Source organism: Cannabis sativa, chromosome 2 (genome assembly GCF_029168945.1).
Source record: "Cannabis sativa cultivar Pink pepper isolate KNU-18-1 chromosome 2, ASM2916894v1, whole genome shotgun sequence".
NCBI lineage: Eukaryota > Viridiplantae > Streptophyta > Magnoliopsida > Rosales > Cannabaceae > Cannabis > Cannabis sativa.
Genome location: NC_083602.1, coordinates 26,520,785 through 26,540,614, shown reverse-complemented (window position 1 = coordinate 26,540,614; position 19,830 = coordinate 26,520,785). Strand labels below are relative to the sequence as shown.

The 19,830-nt window shown below is 31.5% G+C and overlaps 2 protein-coding genes, 1 long non-coding RNA gene and 1 other non-coding gene across 4 annotated transcripts; 3 read left to right on the top strand and 1 right to left on the bottom strand.

Moving 5' to 3' along the window:
- Positions 1–353: 353 nt before the first annotated feature.
- LOC115713225 (uncharacterized) lies at positions 354–4,324 on the bottom strand. The gene has a single exon (XM_061109276.1). It carries the CDS (start codon positions 1,908–1,910, stop codon positions 354–356), a length of 1,557 nt encoding a protein of 518 aa, XP_060965259.1. The 5' UTR covers positions 1,911–4,324.
- On the top strand, positions 1,321–1,427 carry LOC115715440 (small nucleolar RNA R71). Its single transcript, XR_004011311.1, has one exon. It is a non-coding gene; the product is annotated as a small nucleolar RNA R71 (small nucleolar RNA).
- A 1,396-nt stretch (positions 4,325–5,720) lies between the features above and the next one.
- LOC133034228 (uncharacterized) lies at positions 5,721–6,461 on the top strand. The gene has a single exon (XM_061109275.1). It carries the CDS (start codon positions 5,721–5,723, stop codon positions 6,459–6,461), a length of 741 nt encoding a protein of 246 aa, XP_060965258.1.
- Positions 6,462–17,913: 11,452 nt separating this feature from the next.
- On the top strand, positions 17,914–18,993 carry LOC133033948 (uncharacterized). Its single transcript, XR_009685956.1, has 2 exons — positions 17,914–18,302; positions 18,711–18,993. It is a non-coding gene; the product is annotated as an uncharacterized LOC133033948 (long non-coding RNA).
- The last annotated feature ends 837 nt before the right edge of the window (positions 18,994–19,830 follow it).

Genomic DNA, 19,830 nt, shown 5'->3' with positions numbered 1-19,830 from the left:
TCATTTCTCCAAGACCAAGTTGCGAGTACACAGAGTAAGGCATGAGATTCACACTCGCGCCAAGGTCAAGCAAAGCTTGGCTGACTTCATGAGTCCCAATTTGGCATGAAATGGTGGGACAACCAGGATCTTTATATTTTGGCGGTGTCTTTTGTTCGATCACCGCACTCACTTGTTCAGCCAAGAAAGCAGTCTTCTTGACATGGTGCTTTCTCTTAGCAGTGCACAAGTCCTTGATGATTTTGGCATAAGCTGGCACTTGTTTTATGATGTGAAGCAAAGGAAGATTAATCTTCACTTGTGTCAAGTGCTCAAGGAGTTCAGCTCGGTTATCAGGAATTTTCCCAACAGGTCTAAGAGCACAGGGGAAATGGTACTTTTGCTTGAGCATTTATCGGTGCACTGTCAGGGGCAACTTTTGAATTTGAAGTAGTGGTTTTGATGGATGGATCTTCCAAAGCTTTACCACTTCTTGTTGTGATGGCGTTAACCCCTTTAACGATGGGATCATTAGAGGTGGAGGTTTCAGCCATATGTTGCCCTTGTGCATTGAATTGAGGTTGGGAAGGAAGTCTGCCTTTCTCAGAAATAGCTAAGGATGTGTTCAATTTTGAAAATTGACTTTTTATTTCTTGGACATCTTCCTTTAATTGGCGATTGATTTTGGTTTGTTCCTCAATGAATGCATGAATGGTATTTTCAAGGGAGTTTCCTTGTTGTTGAGCATGGTATTGAGGTGCATGATATGCCTTTGGAGGTTGAGCTTGATTCTCATTTCTCCATTGTCCTCCAGACGTTTGACCTTGGTTGGAATTATCTCTCCAACTGAAATTCGGGTGGTTTCTCCAACCAGGGTTGTACGCATGGGAGAATGGCTTGTTATATTGCCCTAAGGCATTGCATTGCTCCTCATGAACCCCCTTCATTTCTTTGTAAACTAAGCAGTCCTTAGCTAAATGGTCATTTTCTCCACAAACGAAACAAGGTTCGAGTGGTCTAGTTTGTGCTTGGGCAACCATGCGCCCTTTTTGGCCATCTTTAGTCGTAAGGATTTCAATTTGCTTTTTTAAAGCTTCGACTTGGGCCTTTAAGCTATCCTCTTCCCGAAGTTGGTAAATCCCAGCTGGTCGATTTACGTTGGTGCTTTCAGCAGCACTTGGACCAGTCCATGTGTGAGATTTTTCAGCAAGCTCAATGAGAAACTCAAGAGCTTCTTCGGGTTCCTTTTGAAGGAACTCACCGTTGCACATCATTTCTACGAACTGGCGCTCACGACTTGTGAGGCCTTCATAGAAGTAGCTGACGATGCGCCAACTCTCGTACCCGTGGTGTGGACACTGACTTAAGAGATCTTTAAATCTCTCCCAGACTTGATAGAACGTTTCATTGTCTTTTTGGGAAAATGTTGAGATTTGTCTTTTCAAACTGTTGGTCTTATGGACAGGAAAATATTTAACAAAAAATGTTTTGGTCATTTCTTCCCATGTTCCAATAGACCTAGATCTCAAAGAATACAACCAACTTTTAGCTTTATCCTTCAAGGAGAAGGGGAAAAACTTTAAGCGTGCAGCATCATTGATGGTTGCTCGGTCATAAAAAGTGTCAACAACTTCCTCAAACTCCCTAATATGCACGTATGGATTTTCATTTTCTATTCCATGAAAAGTTGGCAAAAGTTGAATAATGCCGGGTTTGACACCAAGACTTGGCATATTAGGTGGAAATATGAAGCATGATGGTATGGAAGTTTGGGTGGGGTGAAGGTAATCATTAAGTGTTCTCTGTTGTATTTCATTATTATTATTCATTGCGAAAGGATTACCGATTATCGTGTGAATGGGAGAAGGAGTAGTGGATGGATTGGACGAAGTTTCACTAGAAGTGGTTTCGTCAGAAGAAGAGTTACTCATCCACTCTTGTTTGCTTTTTTTTTTTTTTTAATATATTTAATTTTTTTGTTCAACTTGTTCCCAGGTTACTTTGGAGGTTTTTAGAATGGTCCTTCACAACTTACTAGAACTCCCCGGGGTTACCAGGTAAGTGTGAAGGGTTCACTAACCTTTTCGACCAAAGACCTTTCTAAGCAAAAATGAGTTGCTTATTTTTGATAAAACAAGGTTGTTTTTGTTATAGTAAATAGCACAAAAATGTAATATTACAATGATTAACACAAAAATGTTCCCAGGTTAATTGGAAAGGTTGCCAAGGTACCGCTTCGTCCCAACCTTGCCTAGACAGAACCGAGGTTCCCAGGTAAGGTGGAGGGTACACTAACACAAACCTTATTTAAAAACCAATCTTTCTAGACAGAACAATCTTGGTTTGTGTCATATACAATATTACACTGTTGTACCAAATACTAAGCGTTTTATGAAGGAGTTTTTATAATTTACTTTTTTTTTTTTGTATTTTATGATTTTTTAGAGGACTTAAATGCTATGAGTACTAAGAAAAAGACAAATAAAACACTAATGAAAAAAGAAAACAATAACTAAAAGATAGTATAAACAATCACACTAAACAAAAATTAAAGTAAAAAAAATAAAAAATAAATAAATAAAGGGAATAGACTTTTTTTTTTTTTTTCAAGAAATCATTTCTGATAAGGAAGATCGGATAAAACCGCAACCTTAGAGCATACTTTGAATTCTTGGTAATTTTTTTTTTTTACAATATTTACACAACATAAGACAATATTCACCAGAAAATAAAATGTAACAAAAAAAAAAAAGTTACTAACCTCTTGATTGTAGATTTCACTAGCTTTCGAAAAATTACCTCCCCGGCAACGGCGCCAAAATTTGTTTAACGCCCAAATGTGACTTCCACTAGCGGTGGTTGTAGTATAGATCGGGCGGTCGATTCCACAGGGAGGTGATTATGGACAAAAGCGTTAGTAGAAAAATAAAAACAAAAGGTTAATAATAAGTGATAGTAGTAACAAACGATTTTGTGGTTTTTGTTTTGGTAATAAATATTAAAGGAAAGCAAATAAAGGTGTAATCAATAATAAAAGAGAGAAAGGCTTCAAGAATCATCCATATGCTTGTTTAGCTATTTTGTACCTTTGATTCACTAAGTTGACACAATGATGTAACATTAAAGTTCATTGTATTTTGAGTATACAAGTTCTTAAAAATAAAAGAAATAATTTAATCTTATGTAGAACCTAGAAATGACATTATACATCAAGCAATAATGCAATAAAAGATTAAATATAAAACTAAACATCAATATTATTTTTACTAAATAGTAACACATAGAAAGAGCATGACTAATCCTATATATCTTTAGTAAAAATAATGACAAAGAGATGGAGATGGAGGTGATAGTGAAGGAAATGAACATTAATATTACTTTTATTAATTTTTAGACACATAGGGAGAGCATGACTAAACCTATATATTATTTAACAAAAAGTAAATAAAAATGAACATAAAAGATAGAAATGAGCAATACTACCATTACTATAATCACTAAATAAAAATATATAGAAAGAGCATGACTAAGTCTATATATATATTTGGTATATAATAGCATAGATAGTATAGATGGAAGAAGAACATAAAAATAAAAGTGGAATATGAACTTGCATTACTCAAATAAATATTACAACAAAAAGTGAATCAAAGATACAAAATAACCTCACTTTGCATATGGAATCATCCCTAACCTTCTAAGGAAGATTAGGCCATTATGCTAATCATTCTCATAAAATTTCTAAAGAGAAAAGATGAGAAGAAAAGTTGAGAGAATTTTGCTATAGTTTTTCTACACTAAAAATTACACTCCAAAAATTACTAAAATGAGCTCCTATTTATAGAGCCATAAAAGGACTAAAAATAAATAAATAAAAATTTGGGATTATAAAATAAATATTAAGATTAAATTTGACATTTCAAATCAAAAATAAAATTAATATTATTTTTGTTATCATTGTGATTTTGACTTCTACTCTTTGGATGAAGGTTGAGTGTGGAAGAGGAAAATAGGGTTGATGATGACCTAGACTTATCATCATTGCATCACATGCTTTGGAAGAGACAAAATTGATGATGAGCTTCATGGGCTAGGCTTAACCTTTTTGGGTTGGGTTGCTTTGGACTTCAACAAAAATGCCATTTTTTTCTTCATTTCTTTTCAACTTTGCTCCTTCCTCTTTCTTTCAACAAAAATACACTTTAATTCCTACAAGAAAGACATAAATTGAATCAAAATCAAATATTTTCATTTATAAAATATATTACAATAATTTCATGAAAATATCAATTAAAACTCAATTTATTTTATCATTTAAAATAAATAAAAGTGTATTTTTAACCACTAATCATGTATAATCGGAGACTTCAACAACATTACTACTCACGGTGATGTGAAAGGCGGCCGCCCCTACCCTGACTCTCTTATAAACGGGTTCAACCTTGCCCTCTGCAACTGCCGATTGGATGAATTGATGCTCTGTGGGGTACCAGTATACTTGGGAGCGTGGAAGAGGAGGTTCTACACATATTGAAATTAGGTTAGACAGAGCTTTTACTAATCATGACTGGTTCTCAATATGTATTGATGCTAAACTGTCAAATTTTAATTACACCTCCTCCGACCGTACACCCTTGCTTCTTGAACCAGACCCTGCTATGAATTATAAACCAGTAAGATTATTTCGTTATGAGAATGCCTGGGCTCGCAAACCTTTGTGTGGCCAGCTTGTTAAAGATTGCTGGGAGGTTAACAATAATATTCCCCTTGTTGAAAAAATTTAACTGTGTAGCTCTATCTTAACTGAATGGGGTTATGAAATTACTGGTAACTTTAAGCAGCGGTTAAACAAAAGCAAAAAAAGACTGAGTCATCTAAAGTCGACTACTGTGTCTTCCTCTACTGATGATTTTTCTGCAGAACATTGTATTTATTTTAACATTTTAGCTCAACAAGAGATTTATTGGAAGCAACGGTCGAAACAATTTCGGCTCCATGCGGGTGACAAAAATAGTAAATATTTTCATGCTACTGCAAGTGCTCGAAAATGTAGCAATGAAATTGTTCAATTTCAAAACAATTCTGGTGAATGGAAGGACTGGTCTTCGGGTCTTGAACATGTTATTGTTGATTATTTCTCTTCTTTGTATAATGCCGAAGGTACCACTTGTGACTATGTTGTGAGAGGTATCAATTGCTCTGTTTCTAATGACCATAATGAGGCTCTTTTGCAATCGGTAACATCTGAAGAGATCAAGCAAGCTCTCTTTCAAATGCATCCTGACAAAGCTCTAGATCCTGACGGTACGGGCCCAGGTTTTTTCCAGCAGCATTGGGATGTTGTTGGCACTAATATTGTGCAGCTTGTTTTGAAATTCTTTGATACTGAGGAGCTCCCACCTGGTATAAATGACACTCATCTAGTGTTGATTCCGAAGAAGAAAAATTTCACTACTATGGGTGATCTGCGTCCTATTGCCTTGTGTAATGTCTCTTACAAAATTGTGACCAAAGTTCTTGCAAATAGGATGAGAGGCACGATTGATCTTATTATCTCTTCCACCCAAAGTACCTTTATTCCTGGTAGACTCATATCTGACAACATTACGGTTGCTTTTGAAGTCATGCATTATTTAAAACAGAAAAGAAGAGGTAAAAAAGGTTTTATGGCCTTGAAACTCGACATGAGTAAGGCATATGATCGAGTTGAGTGAGACTACTTGAAAGCTGTCATGGTTAAAATGGGCTTTGCTAGCAAATGGATCAATCTCATAATGAAGTGTGTCACCTCAGTCACATATTCTGTGGTTCATAGCAGTCATATTTTGGGTCCTATTACTCCTTCTCGTGGGATTCGTCAGGGTGATCCACTATCAACATACTTATTTATCATCTGCGCAGAAGGCTTTTCAGCTTTAATCAAAAGTTATGAGGCTAACAGAATTATACAAGGCTGTCGTGTGCCCAACGGGGCCCCTTCTATTACGCATATGCTTTTTGCTGATGACAGTTATCTTTTCTGTCAAGCTACATCTGATGCTGCTGAGAGCATGAATAGACTTCTCCGTACTTTTGAGCTTGCTTCTGGACAACGTTTCAATGCTACCGAATCCTCCATTTTTTTCAGTCCCAATACTGAGAATTCGGTCAAAGAACAAATCAACTCAACTCTTGGAATGTCCGAAGCTACTGATGGCTCTTTCTATCTGGGGCTACCAAATATTTTTGGAAGGAAAAAAACGGTGATTCTTGGCTTTCTTAAGAACAAGATTATTAACCGAATAAACAGTTGGGATGGTGAATTCCTTTCTCATGCTGGGAAAGAAATCTTGCTTAAAACTGTCATCCAATCCCTCCCAACTTATGCTATGAGTGTATTCCTTATTCCGTTGGGTATTTGCCAAGACATTGAGAAAATTATGGCAAACTTTTGGTGGAAAACAAAAAGTTCCAATGGTCAAGGAATCATTTGGATGACTTAGGATCGTATGGCTGCACCAAAAGACTTTGGGGGTATGGGTTTTTGCCATCTCCATGATTTCAACATTGCTATGTTGGCCAAGCAAGGTTGGAGGCTTTTATGTTCACCATCTTCTCTTGTTAGTCAAGTCTATAAAGCAAAATACTACGCTCGCATTGATTTCCTTAATGTTGAATTGGGTAATAATCCTAGTTTCGTCTGGCGTAGTATTTGGAGTGCACAACATTTGGTTCGTCTTGGGGCTAGAATAACTATCGGCACTGGGCTTTCAACACGCATACGCAAACAACCTTGGCTTCCTGATTCTATCAACCCCTATGTATCTACTACAAGACCGGGTCTTGATGAGTACATGGTTAGTTCTCTCCTTGATGTATCTACTCGAAGCTGGGATGTCTCTCTTGTCAAGGACATGTTTAACACTCGGGATGCGGATTTAATACTTGGAATCCCTCTTAGTTCTGTTGATGTCGAAGATTGTTGGTCGTGGACTGGTGATAGAACAGGCTACTACGCAGTTAAATCTGCCTATTCCATGCTGCAACTTCAAAAAAATTCTCGGCCTGGTGTGAACAATTCAGGATTCTGGCACAAACTTTGGCATCTAAAGATACCACCTAAAGTGAAGAACTTCATGTGGAGAGCAGTGTCTGATGCTCTTCCAACTTGTCTCCAACTGGTTACTAAGTGTGTAAGTATTTCCCCAACCTGTCCTGTTTGCCTTCAACATGTTGAGACAACTTCTCATATTCTTCTTAGCTGCTCTCTTGCTTTAAGTTGTTGGCACAAAGCTGATTTGATTCCTCATGTTGATTCTGATGGCACTATTGGACACTGGCTTGACAGTGTGTTTAATAGATATGATGATGATGTTATTTGTCGTGTGGTTATGATATGTTGGGCTCTTTGGAAAGCAAGAAACACCTTAGTTTGGGATAAAAAAAGCTTCCTCTCCTACTCAAGTACTCACTTCAGCTTGGGTTACTCTTGACCATTAGCGAAAAGCTCAAGATAAAACATGTTTATTATCATCCTCTCTTTTGCATGATGGTAGTAACATTGAGCGATGGACGACACCTACTTCTAATACGGTCAAGATCAATGTCGCCGGCGCAATATTTGAGAAGGAAAATGCATATAGGTTTGGTGTGGCTACACGTGTTTCGAATGGCAAAGTTATTGACTTTATTGCCAAATATTACCATGGAACTTACACGGCTGAGGTTGTTGAGGCTTTAGGGGTAAAGGATGCCCTTAGTTGGCTAAAGGGCAAAGGGTGGAGCACGATCGAGGTGGAAACTGACAGCTTACTCATTGTTCAAGCAATCTTTAGTAAACAACAAATGTCTTCTGTCTTTGGCTTGATTACTAATGATTGTAAGATTTTATTGCCTACTTCACCTAATACTAGTTTACGTTTGATTAAACGATCAGCAAATCGAGTGGCTCATTTTGTGGCTAAACGCTCTCAATTTTACAATCGTAGCATTCTTGAGGATAATGTTCTGGCTGATCTTCATGCTATCTTGTATTCTGAATGCTAATTTCAATGAAGTTGATATTTTATTTTTCAAAAAAAAAAAAAAAATTAAAACTGATAAAACCCAACTTAAAAAAAAATTATTTTTGATTAAAAGACTATAATAAATTTATTTGTAATAAAAATATATTTACTTATTTATTATCTATTACAAAAAATAAAAATAAAATATAATAAAATAAATAATATTTAAATCACTTTTTTTTATTTTTGTTTTAAAAAATATTTTTATTTTTATTCTTATTTTTAAAATTAACAAACCACATCAACGTACAATTTCTGAGTTTTTTTTTTTCATGTGATAAAAATATAATTTTAAAATATTATAAATTATTTTTATCAAATACATATGAATATTTATGCTTTGGGAAACAATAATAAAAGAATATAGAAAGGAAACAAATATAGAAAATAAAAATTTTGTAACATAAGTTTTTATACATTTGTAATTAAAATGAATATATTTATAATTATAATGAATTAGATTATAATAATAACATTATTATAATAGAATCTTAACAACACTTTAAATTTATAATTTATCAAATACTTAGCTTAATTTTTTCACAATTTTACAGTAGTTGTTTTTTTTACAGCATAACTACAACTGTTTTTTTTCTTAGTACAATTGTACTAAACTAGCCATAAATCTAGTATGCACATGTCACTGACCTACGTGTGTATACTAGGGGAAAAACTCCACCACTTAGAAAAAATTCATAGAAAATTTTAATATTTCTTTTATATGTATTTTTAGTCTATTTATGTAATTTTTTTTACATTAATTAGTGTCCCGTTTTTAATGTTTTTTTTTTTTTTTTTTTTTTTTTTTTTGTATTTACATCTATTTTTTTATATAAATCTTTATAGACACATTTTTTTAGATTTTATTTTTTTAACTTATAAACTAAATTTTTAGGTTTTGCATAAAGTTCTCTCTCAAGCTATGAGAATATTTTCTCTTAAAATGCATCATATATACCTTGAACCTTCTTATCTACTTAAAGCTTTTGCTATCGGAAGACCAATACAAACATATCTTGTAATAATAATTAGGGAACCTATAAAAATATTGGAATTTGGATTAATTTTTACAAAAATACTGTCACACAAAAATCTTTTCAAAAATACTGTATTTTTATAAAACACCAGTAAACACACAAAGCAGAACAACTCAATACAACAGTAGAACAACTAAAAAACACCAGTAAAATACTAGTGAAAACTTAACACAGTATACTGCAGTATGAAACTTATAAAAAAACACAATAATAAAGTTAACAGTATTTTTATAAAAAAAATAGCAAAAATTAGCATACCATGTAAATTTCCCTAATAATTGTGTTTAGATAAACGATACAACAATTATATTTTTCTTTTCAAGTTAAATACTACAATTTCATATCAAATCTAATAATAACTAATTCTAATTTTTATAGGGCGGACCTAAACTTTTTTTTATGTGAGAGCTTAATTGCTATTAATTTTTTTTAGATTTACTTTATTTATTTTTGTGGAGTTTTTTTCAATTTTTTGTGCTATAATTCTTAAATGAAAAGAAAAATATTTAATTTTTTAATACAATTTTTTTTATTGGGGGCTATAGCGAGGGCCGGCTATAAGCCTGTGCACCCTGATCTATTGCACAGGGCTCATTTAAATAAGGGCCTAATTTCTTGCCTTCTTTTTAGGTTGGCATTTTTGTTTTTCTTTTTATGAAATGAAACATTAAATGAAATAAAACGGTATGAAAAAAAATAAAAACAATTATTACTTTCCACTTTTCAAGTATTGTTCTGAATCCCACATTTAATAGTAATCTATAACTTATCAAACTTTTTTTATTCTATTCATTTTTTTTTAAAATGCATAGTCTATTCATTCTAAGGATATTGTTTTTTTTATGTAACGCCCGTACTTTTATAAAAATATTAATTTTGTTTACAAGCGTTAAATGCGGAAAATCATAATGTCGCATTTTTATTTAATATTTTAAAATGTTCACAACTGGCCAGTTTTCGTACAAAAGACATAATAAATAATAACTAAAATAATTGTGACATAAATTTAATAGCGTAAATAAATAAACAGAGCGCCCTAGACCGCTCGCAGTTATATGGTCCTCAGTGAGTTCACACACACAAGCGTCCAAAGTTCCACTCGCCACCGACATTCTAGACTTTCAGTTACCTTGGTCTACACATGGTAATTTGATAAGGGTGAGCTACTAAACTAAAAATAAAACACAACTAAAACGTACATGCACATATTTAGACAAGTAGCAATACATAAACTTAATTTTATCGCTAGTAACTAATAACTAGATTCTAAGCTAAATCACATAATAATGATTATGCCCAAGTCCGACTTTGGCAAATAAACCCGAGCTATTGGACTAAATGGCGGAGGGCTGGGTTCAGTAAAATCGTACCTACTACTAAATGGCCCCCTATCTACCATATAGACCCAATAGTCAAGTATTTAGCCATTATCTTCTCGGTCAAACCATGTCACATAAATTATAATCTACCTAATTAAAATAATGCTAAACTACTATACATTATTTAAATAACATAGCAATCATAATTAAATAATGTGGATCTTATAAACACACTATTTACATACATACTTAAATAACATGAATCTTATAAACATATTATTTAAATATATACCTTTAGCAATGGCCATGCTCTAATACTGTAAACATACATAAATAACATGAATCTTATAAACATATTATTTAAATATATATTATACAGTACATTAAATAATAAATAATAAAGAGTCAGCAGAAGACCTTAGTTAACTTCTCTTTTACTATTTTCCTCTCTTCCTATGAATGTTATTACATACAGAAAACTTATATTTTTCTACTTAATTTCCTTACCTCGATTGTGGAGTCCTAGCCTTGATTGCAATAAGAGTGATCCTTGAGAAACAATATTTTCTTATGAAACTTAAATTTCATATTTATTAATTAGAACATATCACAATGGTATATATATATACACACACAAAACCTTAACCTTGAATCTACAAATTTAAAATTATAGAATGATACCTTAGATTCAAAAGGAAATCTAGTAGAGAAATAATGGTGGTGGTGATATTGATATATTTAAGTAAATAATGGTGGTGTATATAAATACCTAAAAGGTTGGTGGTGGTGATATGTGAGTATGACAAGAATGATGGAGATAAAATAATTAGTTGGGATTAGTATTGAGATGATGGTGAAATGATAGAAAAAGAAATTGTAAAAAGGATGATAGAGAAAATGATGAAGGATGATGGTATTGATGGTGGCGTGAGGTAATAAGCAATGAATATTATGGCATAAAAGACGATATAGGGAGTAGTAGCAAGAGATCAGAAAGAGAGAGTAATCTTTGATATGTGATAGCTTAAGTGATGAGTGAAGAATGAATACCTAAAGCTCTATATATAGGCTTAGAAAGTAACCACCTAAAGCTATCATCCACCATCATACTCCTTAATAACCGTATATTCTATACTATTTCAAATTTTAAATTATATTTGTTAACTAATATTTAATGGATAGATCATAAGGTGACACATAATCATTGATACTCGTTCTTGATGCTATTTCGGTTGAGACTTAGTCAAATTAGAAGAGATTAACTCAAAATTTTGAGAAAAATGTGCTATGCATGTGCTACTCATTAGCTTGGTCCTTCAACTACATTCTTATACGCTAAATGTGCTCCACAAGATACTACAATTTGTTATTTAAATTCCAAGCTTAAAAAGAATAATTGATCTATTCTATTTATTAAAGCCCACTAATTAATGTAACCATAAGATTCTATCATACTATACATAATTCATGCACACGTCCCCAACTTCCATAATCCCCTAACTATGTTTATACCTTAATACTATTTTCATACATGAAACAACATTAATCCTAAATTACTTACTGTACGTCATAACTTCATAATGGTATATATATATCACTTATTTAACAATTAACTAAATAATCATAATATAATACTAATGATAATCACTTCTTAATTCTATAAGTCCTAAACACATAATGGACTAAATCTTTAAGCCCATAATCAATTAGCTAAGTCTAAATTAAAAAAATGACATAATTATTCTTATAACTTTAAAGAATAATATTTTTTTTTTAATTAGTTAATAACATATTTTATGCAATCACTATTTCCACATCGAGTCATCTAGACTAACGTAATAGAAAATAATCACTGAATATTTTGGTTATTACATTTTATCTTCTGTATAATTCTTTACAATTAACTTTCAACATTCCATCAAAAGTTAAAAACTAAGAAAAAATTATGAATTTTAAGTAAAATGTTAATGTTAGCATAAAGTTGTAATGGGATAAATAACAATTTTAATAAAATAGTTTAATTTTTTTGGTGTTTAATTTTGTAAATTATATAATCGTAATATAATAATATTTGAAAATATTATTAGTTTTTTATTGCATTTTTTTAAGGGCCCAAATTTTAAGATTAAATCAAAGCCTCAAAAAATACTTAAGACGACCCTGACTATAGCCCCCACAACTCTATAAGTGTATCTGTCATTGCTTATTGGCATAGATTTTGACATTTTTAAAGCTAAATGGGTGATTTATTTTGATCATGATTCTGCAAGTTTAGTTTAGTTTAGGTTTTTTTTTTTTTTTTTTGAAAAAAGATTGTTAATTGTCTAATCAATTTAATTAACTATGGATTTAGAGATGGAAATTTATACTGCGGGAATGGGTAGCCGCGGAGACCCGGCCCTAATGAGGTGGGGATTTCCCGTCTTGGTGGTTAATGGGACGGTGGTAGGGGATAATTTCAATACCCAAAGAGAGGATGGAGCAGAGACAGGAATAATAATATCCGCACCATATCCGACCCTGATATAGATATATAAAGTTTCCTTTTCATTCTTAATGTATACTAGAAGAAAGCTACGTGCAAAGCACGTATACTTAGTTTTATGTTAAGTGCTTTATAATTTAATTGAAAATGATTTAATAAAAATCATATAATTTAATTTATTATTATAGTCATATTCAATTTTTTAAATAGACTGATTTATTCAAGAAAAAGTTATTTTTATGTAAATTCAAGTAATTTAAATAATGTTATTGTAACCTAAAATTAGATATTGATTGTAATATAGTAGTTATAATGAATTAATATATTTGTGTGATGAAGAAACTATAATAATGTAAGAGAAATTTACAAAATTACTGGAATTTGGGTTGGATTATACAAAAATACTGTCATATAGAAATCTTTTCAAAAATACTGTGTTTTTATAAAACAACAGTGGAGCACAAAACAAAACAACTAAAAACAACAATGGAACAACTAAAAAACAACAGTAAAAACTTAACACAATACACAGTATTTTTGAAAAAAATTCCGCTTTACAGTATAAAAGTAAAAACAATTAGAAATTTTAGTATGTGGTGTAATTATCCCTAATGTAATTGTTAATTGTTCGTACATTATTCTAAAATTTTAAAAAACTAGTGGGAGACACACGTGCTCCGCATGTGTATAAAATTAAATGTTGATTTATATATAAATTTTAATAATTTTAAAAATTTACAAGTTTGGTTTTTTTTTTATAATAAATAAAAGACACTTGTAAAAGTAAATCTGTGTTTTTTATTAAATAAAATAATTCTAGGATTGAAATAAATTTTTAATTTTAAAAAAGAAGTATTTTAAAAACATAATTTAAGTTACAAAAAAAAATAATTATAGAAGATTATAAGAAAAAAAAATTTGAAAAGATTCATAAAAAATGTTAATATGAGAAAAATGTTAATATGAGGGAAAGATGAAGATTTACTTAAATAATTGTGTATATTTGGTTGTTTCGTTAGTAAATTTATTTAATATTTGTATGCATGTATATAAAAATAGAGCTCTCTATTTGAATATCTATGCATTAATTGGGGGATAATTTTTTCCCTAATTGAATACATATGGAAATTGAAAATATGTGACAATTTTATCTAAAACCCAATACTACCCCTCCCATAACTCAACCACATCTCTCTCTCTTCCCCATCTCTCTCTTCGTCTATCTCTCTCTCTCTCTCAACCGACCGAACCACAACCCCCAATCCCCCTCACCACCGCCCAAAGCACCAACCCCTCACCACCGCCCAAAACGTCGGCCCCTCACCACCGTCCACAACACCGTAAACACGCACCGACGGAGACCCAAAGCACCATCCACGAACCGAACCAACGCCCACTCGACCGAACCCACGCACGCACGCACGCCATCTCGACCGAACCCACGCACGCACGCCGGCCGAACACCGCCGGAAAAGAAGAAGGTCCGATGTCGCGCAAAAACTTCAATTTTTTTGGGTTTTTAAGATCGGGTCCGATGGGCCCATCGAACCCTATCGGACGGGCATCGGGCCCATCGGGCTCCCGACTTCAAAAACCCAGAAAAACCCATCGGACCCCAAAAATTTAGCATCGGGCCCATCGGACCCGATTTCAGAAACCCAAAAACATGCCCCATCCGGCGGGCATCGGACGGGCATCCGGCCCCATCGGACCCGACCCCTTCAAAGCCTAGAAAAATCGAAAAAAAAAAGAGTTTTTGAGAGGGGTATTTTTAGAGTTTTGGAAAAGTGGTCATATATTTTCAATGTAAAAAAGTATTAGTTAGGGAAAAAATATAAGGTATATGTAAGTATAGAAAATCAAATTTCCCTTTATAATTTCTTTTAATATTATGTCTACCTAAAGTGATGGGGTATTTATCAAAATTATTTTTTAATATTATCTCTAATAATTAAATATAAAATAATTAGATACCCTGTTATGGGTGACTCATTATTTCGATGAATCATTTTTTGGACATAAGAATATTATGTAAACATTTACTCGAAATCTCACTTATCAGATTCACAATTCCATTGTGGAAGACAGAATTTTTTTTGAAGAATTCGCCATGATATATCTAATTCATGCATAATATCATGAAAAATAGATACAAATTCTAGGTTGCTACTTAGTAATAAAAGATACTTGTATAAGCAAATGTATATTTTTTTTATTGTCTTTTTTATTAAATAAAATAATAAATAAATTATTTCTAGGATTGAAATAAATTTTTAATTTTAAAAATAAGTATTTTAAAAACATAATTTAAGTTACAAAGAAAAATTATTATAGAAGATTATAAAAAAAAAATTGAAAGGATTAATAAAAAAATGTTAATAGGAGGGAAAGATTAAGATTCACCTAAATAATTGTGTATATTTAGTTGCTTTATTAGCAAATTTATTTATTTTGTGGTTATCAAAATAATGATTTTTTTTTTCTTGTAATTTAATATCTAGTAAAAGTTAATTGTGTAATTTATTTAGTGAAAGTCCAAAAATATTCTCACTTTTATAGAGGTTATAGATAATGTTAGAATAATAAAGTAAACCCTGCTTAAAATTATGGAAAGTCATAAAAGATGAATAAAAAATAATTTCTAAAGAATTGATAATTGAAAAAAAAATATGTGTAAAATCTGTAGAGAAGAATAACAAAATATATTTATAATGGTTGAGTTCTATTTTTTTTATTCAAGAGAAACAACAATGTAATGTTTGTATTTTGTACTTTTCATTCTAGCTGGATCCACATATAATTGGATTGTCTATTTTTTTTTGTAGATTATGTATCTATGGCATTTTCGACAAGTTTGCAGTGTTCATGCAGAAAGTATTTATTTTCTATTTAAGAAGATAGTAAATGGTGTAAATAAATATTTTAAAAGAAAAATCTTATGATTGATAAGTATATGTATACTAATTATTTAAAATTATAATATTTTTTTAATTGGGTAATAGTATATGAAAATGTTTTCTCTACCATATCTGTGAATATGATAGTATTTATTGTCTTTTCTCATTAAGTTCAATATATGCAATAGTACTAAAAAATGCATATTAAAATTGTTAGTATCTACTATATAATTTAAACTTAAATTGTAATTTTTTTTTTTTTGAAGTTACTGTGGGTAGGAAATCCATCATGTTGCCATTTTGGATTGTGAAAATTGCGATGTGCATAAATATCCAAACACCAATATCCAACTTTGTCGAAAAAGAAAGAATCAATACCACCACTTTAATATGATATTAAAATTTGGTCCGTGGACAGAGCAAAAAACTAATCCAATAATAATAATAATTATAATAATGAACATTCAATCAACAAAAGTTGCATGTTTTGAGTTGGTAATACCCTAGGATTATGAAATGGAATTAGCCATTCTAATTGAATTAATTATGTATTAATGTAGAATTGTATTATTAATATATTATATAATTTAATATGTGAAACTATGCTGTAAATTTGCATTTTAAGACCCCGTTGGTGTATCAAGGACATTTTTATAGTTTTGACCTGAGAAGGGTAGAATTGTAATTTATATGATATATCGTGCTTATGGACTATATTATTATATATAATATGTTTATTCTGTCTATCTGTAGGTATTTTTTAACAAGTCGGCGCGGTATAGTAACAATTGAGTATTTTGGGCTGAACCAGGTTCGGAGCCCAAAATACATTTTCGGGATTTAGGGCCAGTTTGGCACAGCTGTGCTGTGGGAAAAAGCAGCTGTAGCTGTGCTGTGAGAAAAAACAGCTGTAGCAAAACTGTAGAAAAAAGCTGAGCTGAGTGTTTGGTAAATTATAAATTTCAAAGTACTGTGAGTTATTATGATCTATTATAATGATAATGATAATGTTATAATCTAGTTTATTATAATGACAAATATGTAAAAACTTATTTTATATAATATTTTATTTTTTTAATATATTTTTAATTTTTTTTAAATATAAATTTATATGCATTTGATAAAAATAATTTATAGTATTTTTTTATTATGTTTTATCAAATGTTAAAAAAAACATAGAAACTCAAGTATATAAGAAAAATTGTAAGTTGATGTTGTTTGTTAATAATAAAATAAAATATAAATTATTATTTTTTCTTTTTTAAAAAAAAGAGATTTAATAATTATTTATTTTATTATAATTAGTTTATTTATTTTTTTTTTAATATGTAATAAATAAGTAAATATGGTTTTAGTATAAAAAAATTATTATAGTCTTTTAATCAAAACAATTTTTTCTAAAAGTTGGGTTGGAGCAGCTTCAGCTTTTAGCTGTAGCTTTTCTAAAAATTCTTCAAAAAGCTGTTTTTTGACTGTTTACCAAACACACTTTTATCACAGTTTTTTCAAAAAGCAGCTTTTAGCTTTTCCAAAAACTGTGCCAAAACGGGCCCTTAATTGTTGAGTTATGGTAATAAATGAGAAATCTGAAATTTATGTGTTATATGGGTGTGATGAATTGACTAATTTGCCCTTGAGTATATGGATATGCTTATGATTGATTTTGGGAGTATTTTGGTCATTTGACCATTTATTTCATTTTCAACCAAAATTAACTTTGAAAATTAGAAACCCATTTTTTCTGGTTGTTCTCAGTCCTAGCCGACCCCCTTACTCTCCATTTCTTACTTTCTCTTCATTTTCAATCAATTTTAAAAATCAAGCTTGAATTGGTGTGGTTTTGGTGAGAATCATTGTTAGAAGTTTGAGGAATTTGTGGTATTACTCTTCATCTCTTGTAATTATGTTATAATGATTTTATTTGAAGCTTTAACCCTTGTTTATGGTGTTCATATGAGTTTTGGATGCAAGTCTTGGTGATTTGTATGGATGTTGATGATATTTTGGTATTTTTTTTGTGTGATTGAGCTATAGGGAATGCATATAGTGCTTATAGGTTATGTTGGGTGATTTTTAGGCTGAGATTTGGGATTTGATTTCGGGTTTTGAAGCTTGAAATTTCTTGGTTCTTTTGTTAGATTGGGTAATGTTGACATGAATTGTTGTTGGATTGAAATTGAGTTTGTTCATGCTTTGAATGAGTTTGGAATGATTTTTGGCTTAAAATTCGAAGTGGAAGAAGACCCCTCGCCGCGGCCACGGTTGGGCTCACCGCGGCGAGGCCCTATTTTCCCCAGAAATTTTTTTATTTTTATTTTTGCCATAATTTTTTACTCGGGACTCCATTTGGGATGTTCTTTATATCGTTGGAAAGCTCGTTTTGAGCTTTATATGCCTATCTGTAATTGAAATGTAAATTATGTGAAATTAAATTTTGAGATAAACCCTATTTGTGAAATCCCAAGAATTGTGACTAGAATTACCGGGGCTTGCTCAGGAACACCTGAAGGTTTGGAATCTCCACATACTTGGGATACCATGTAAGACATTAGTTAGCACGTAGAGTTAAGCACGGTGGCGCTCATATTTGGTATTATGCTTGTGATTAAGTGAGAAACTGGGATTAGGGTTATTACCCTAAAGTGAGCGGTATATGGTCTATAGTTATCATCCTAGTGATTAAATAATTTTGAATGCAATGTCATGCTATATATGTTGAAACAAAGAATTATGCCGGTAAGGCATAATTAGGTTAGACTCGGTGATCAAAACCGAGATAAACCAATCTAAGGCCTTATTATAAATAGACGTGTAAGAGAAACACGTAGGTCTATGCTAAATAGACAGTAGATGCGATGGCATTAGTATTTATTTGAATTGTGAATATATGACATATTGTTATTTATATTGTCTTGCTGGGCTTGGCTCACAGGTGCTCTACTATGCAGGAAAGGGTAAATCAGTTTGTGATCAGCCATGAGTTCGAGGACTTGGCGGTGGATTGTACATGTTCAGACCATACTAGACCACGAGGGTTGGGTATACCAGTTGATGTATTTTATATTCTCAGTTTTGTCGCTTAGATTGGTATGTAAAAATGACTTGTAATATTTTGTGAAAATTTTTATGGGATCCTGAAACGTGAAAAATCTTTTTGGAATGTTTTGTAAAGTTCAAATAGTTACAAGTTATGTATTTTCATTCCATAAATAATTTAAAGTTTAAATTCTACTCTTATTTCTAGTAATTCCGGTTTAACGGGATTAGGTTATTGAAAAATCATAACGTGCCTAAATGTTAGGATGTTACATGCACCGTTTAACCAACCAACGACTCTCTTCTCTAACACACCCACTTAATTATCATTATTGTTATCATTAATAATAATAATCATTCTAGGTAGCTTGTCAATAAAGCTAAGCAGAACATCTATTTTTTCTTAATTAAATTAATTAATAATATATATGACTACTCTTTTAGCTAATAAGTGTGTTATTACGATAAGAATAACAGAGAGAACTGAAATTGAGACAAAGGTGAATTGAAGAAAGAGAATTCATTGATTGAATTAAGAGGGAATTACAGCAGTATATATACAGAGGAGAAAAACCAAAAACAGAACAAACTAACTAAATATTCGATCGTTAACAAACATAACTAACAACCGAATATAACGGAAATAACTAACACAACAGACTTCTTACAGTAAGGACTACTGTAACGCCCTAAATAATTAGGCACGCTACCCAAAATACTTATGAAACCCTAATCCCCTAATCGGGATTACTAATTAAAATAGCGCAGAATTTAAACTTTTATATTAAACAGACTGAAAATAAACTTGTAATATATTTAAATTTTTCAAAATAGTTGGGATCCCAAAAATATTTACAAACTTATTACAAGTTCTTTCTTACTAGCCGACCTAAGCGGCAAAACAGAATACAAAACTCAACACTGTTAGACCCATAACCTGCTTGGTCTGAAGTGGCGTGAACATGTACATTCTTCGTCTGCTCCTGAAACTCATGGCTGATCAGCTAATGCCTTACCCTTTCCTGCACAGTA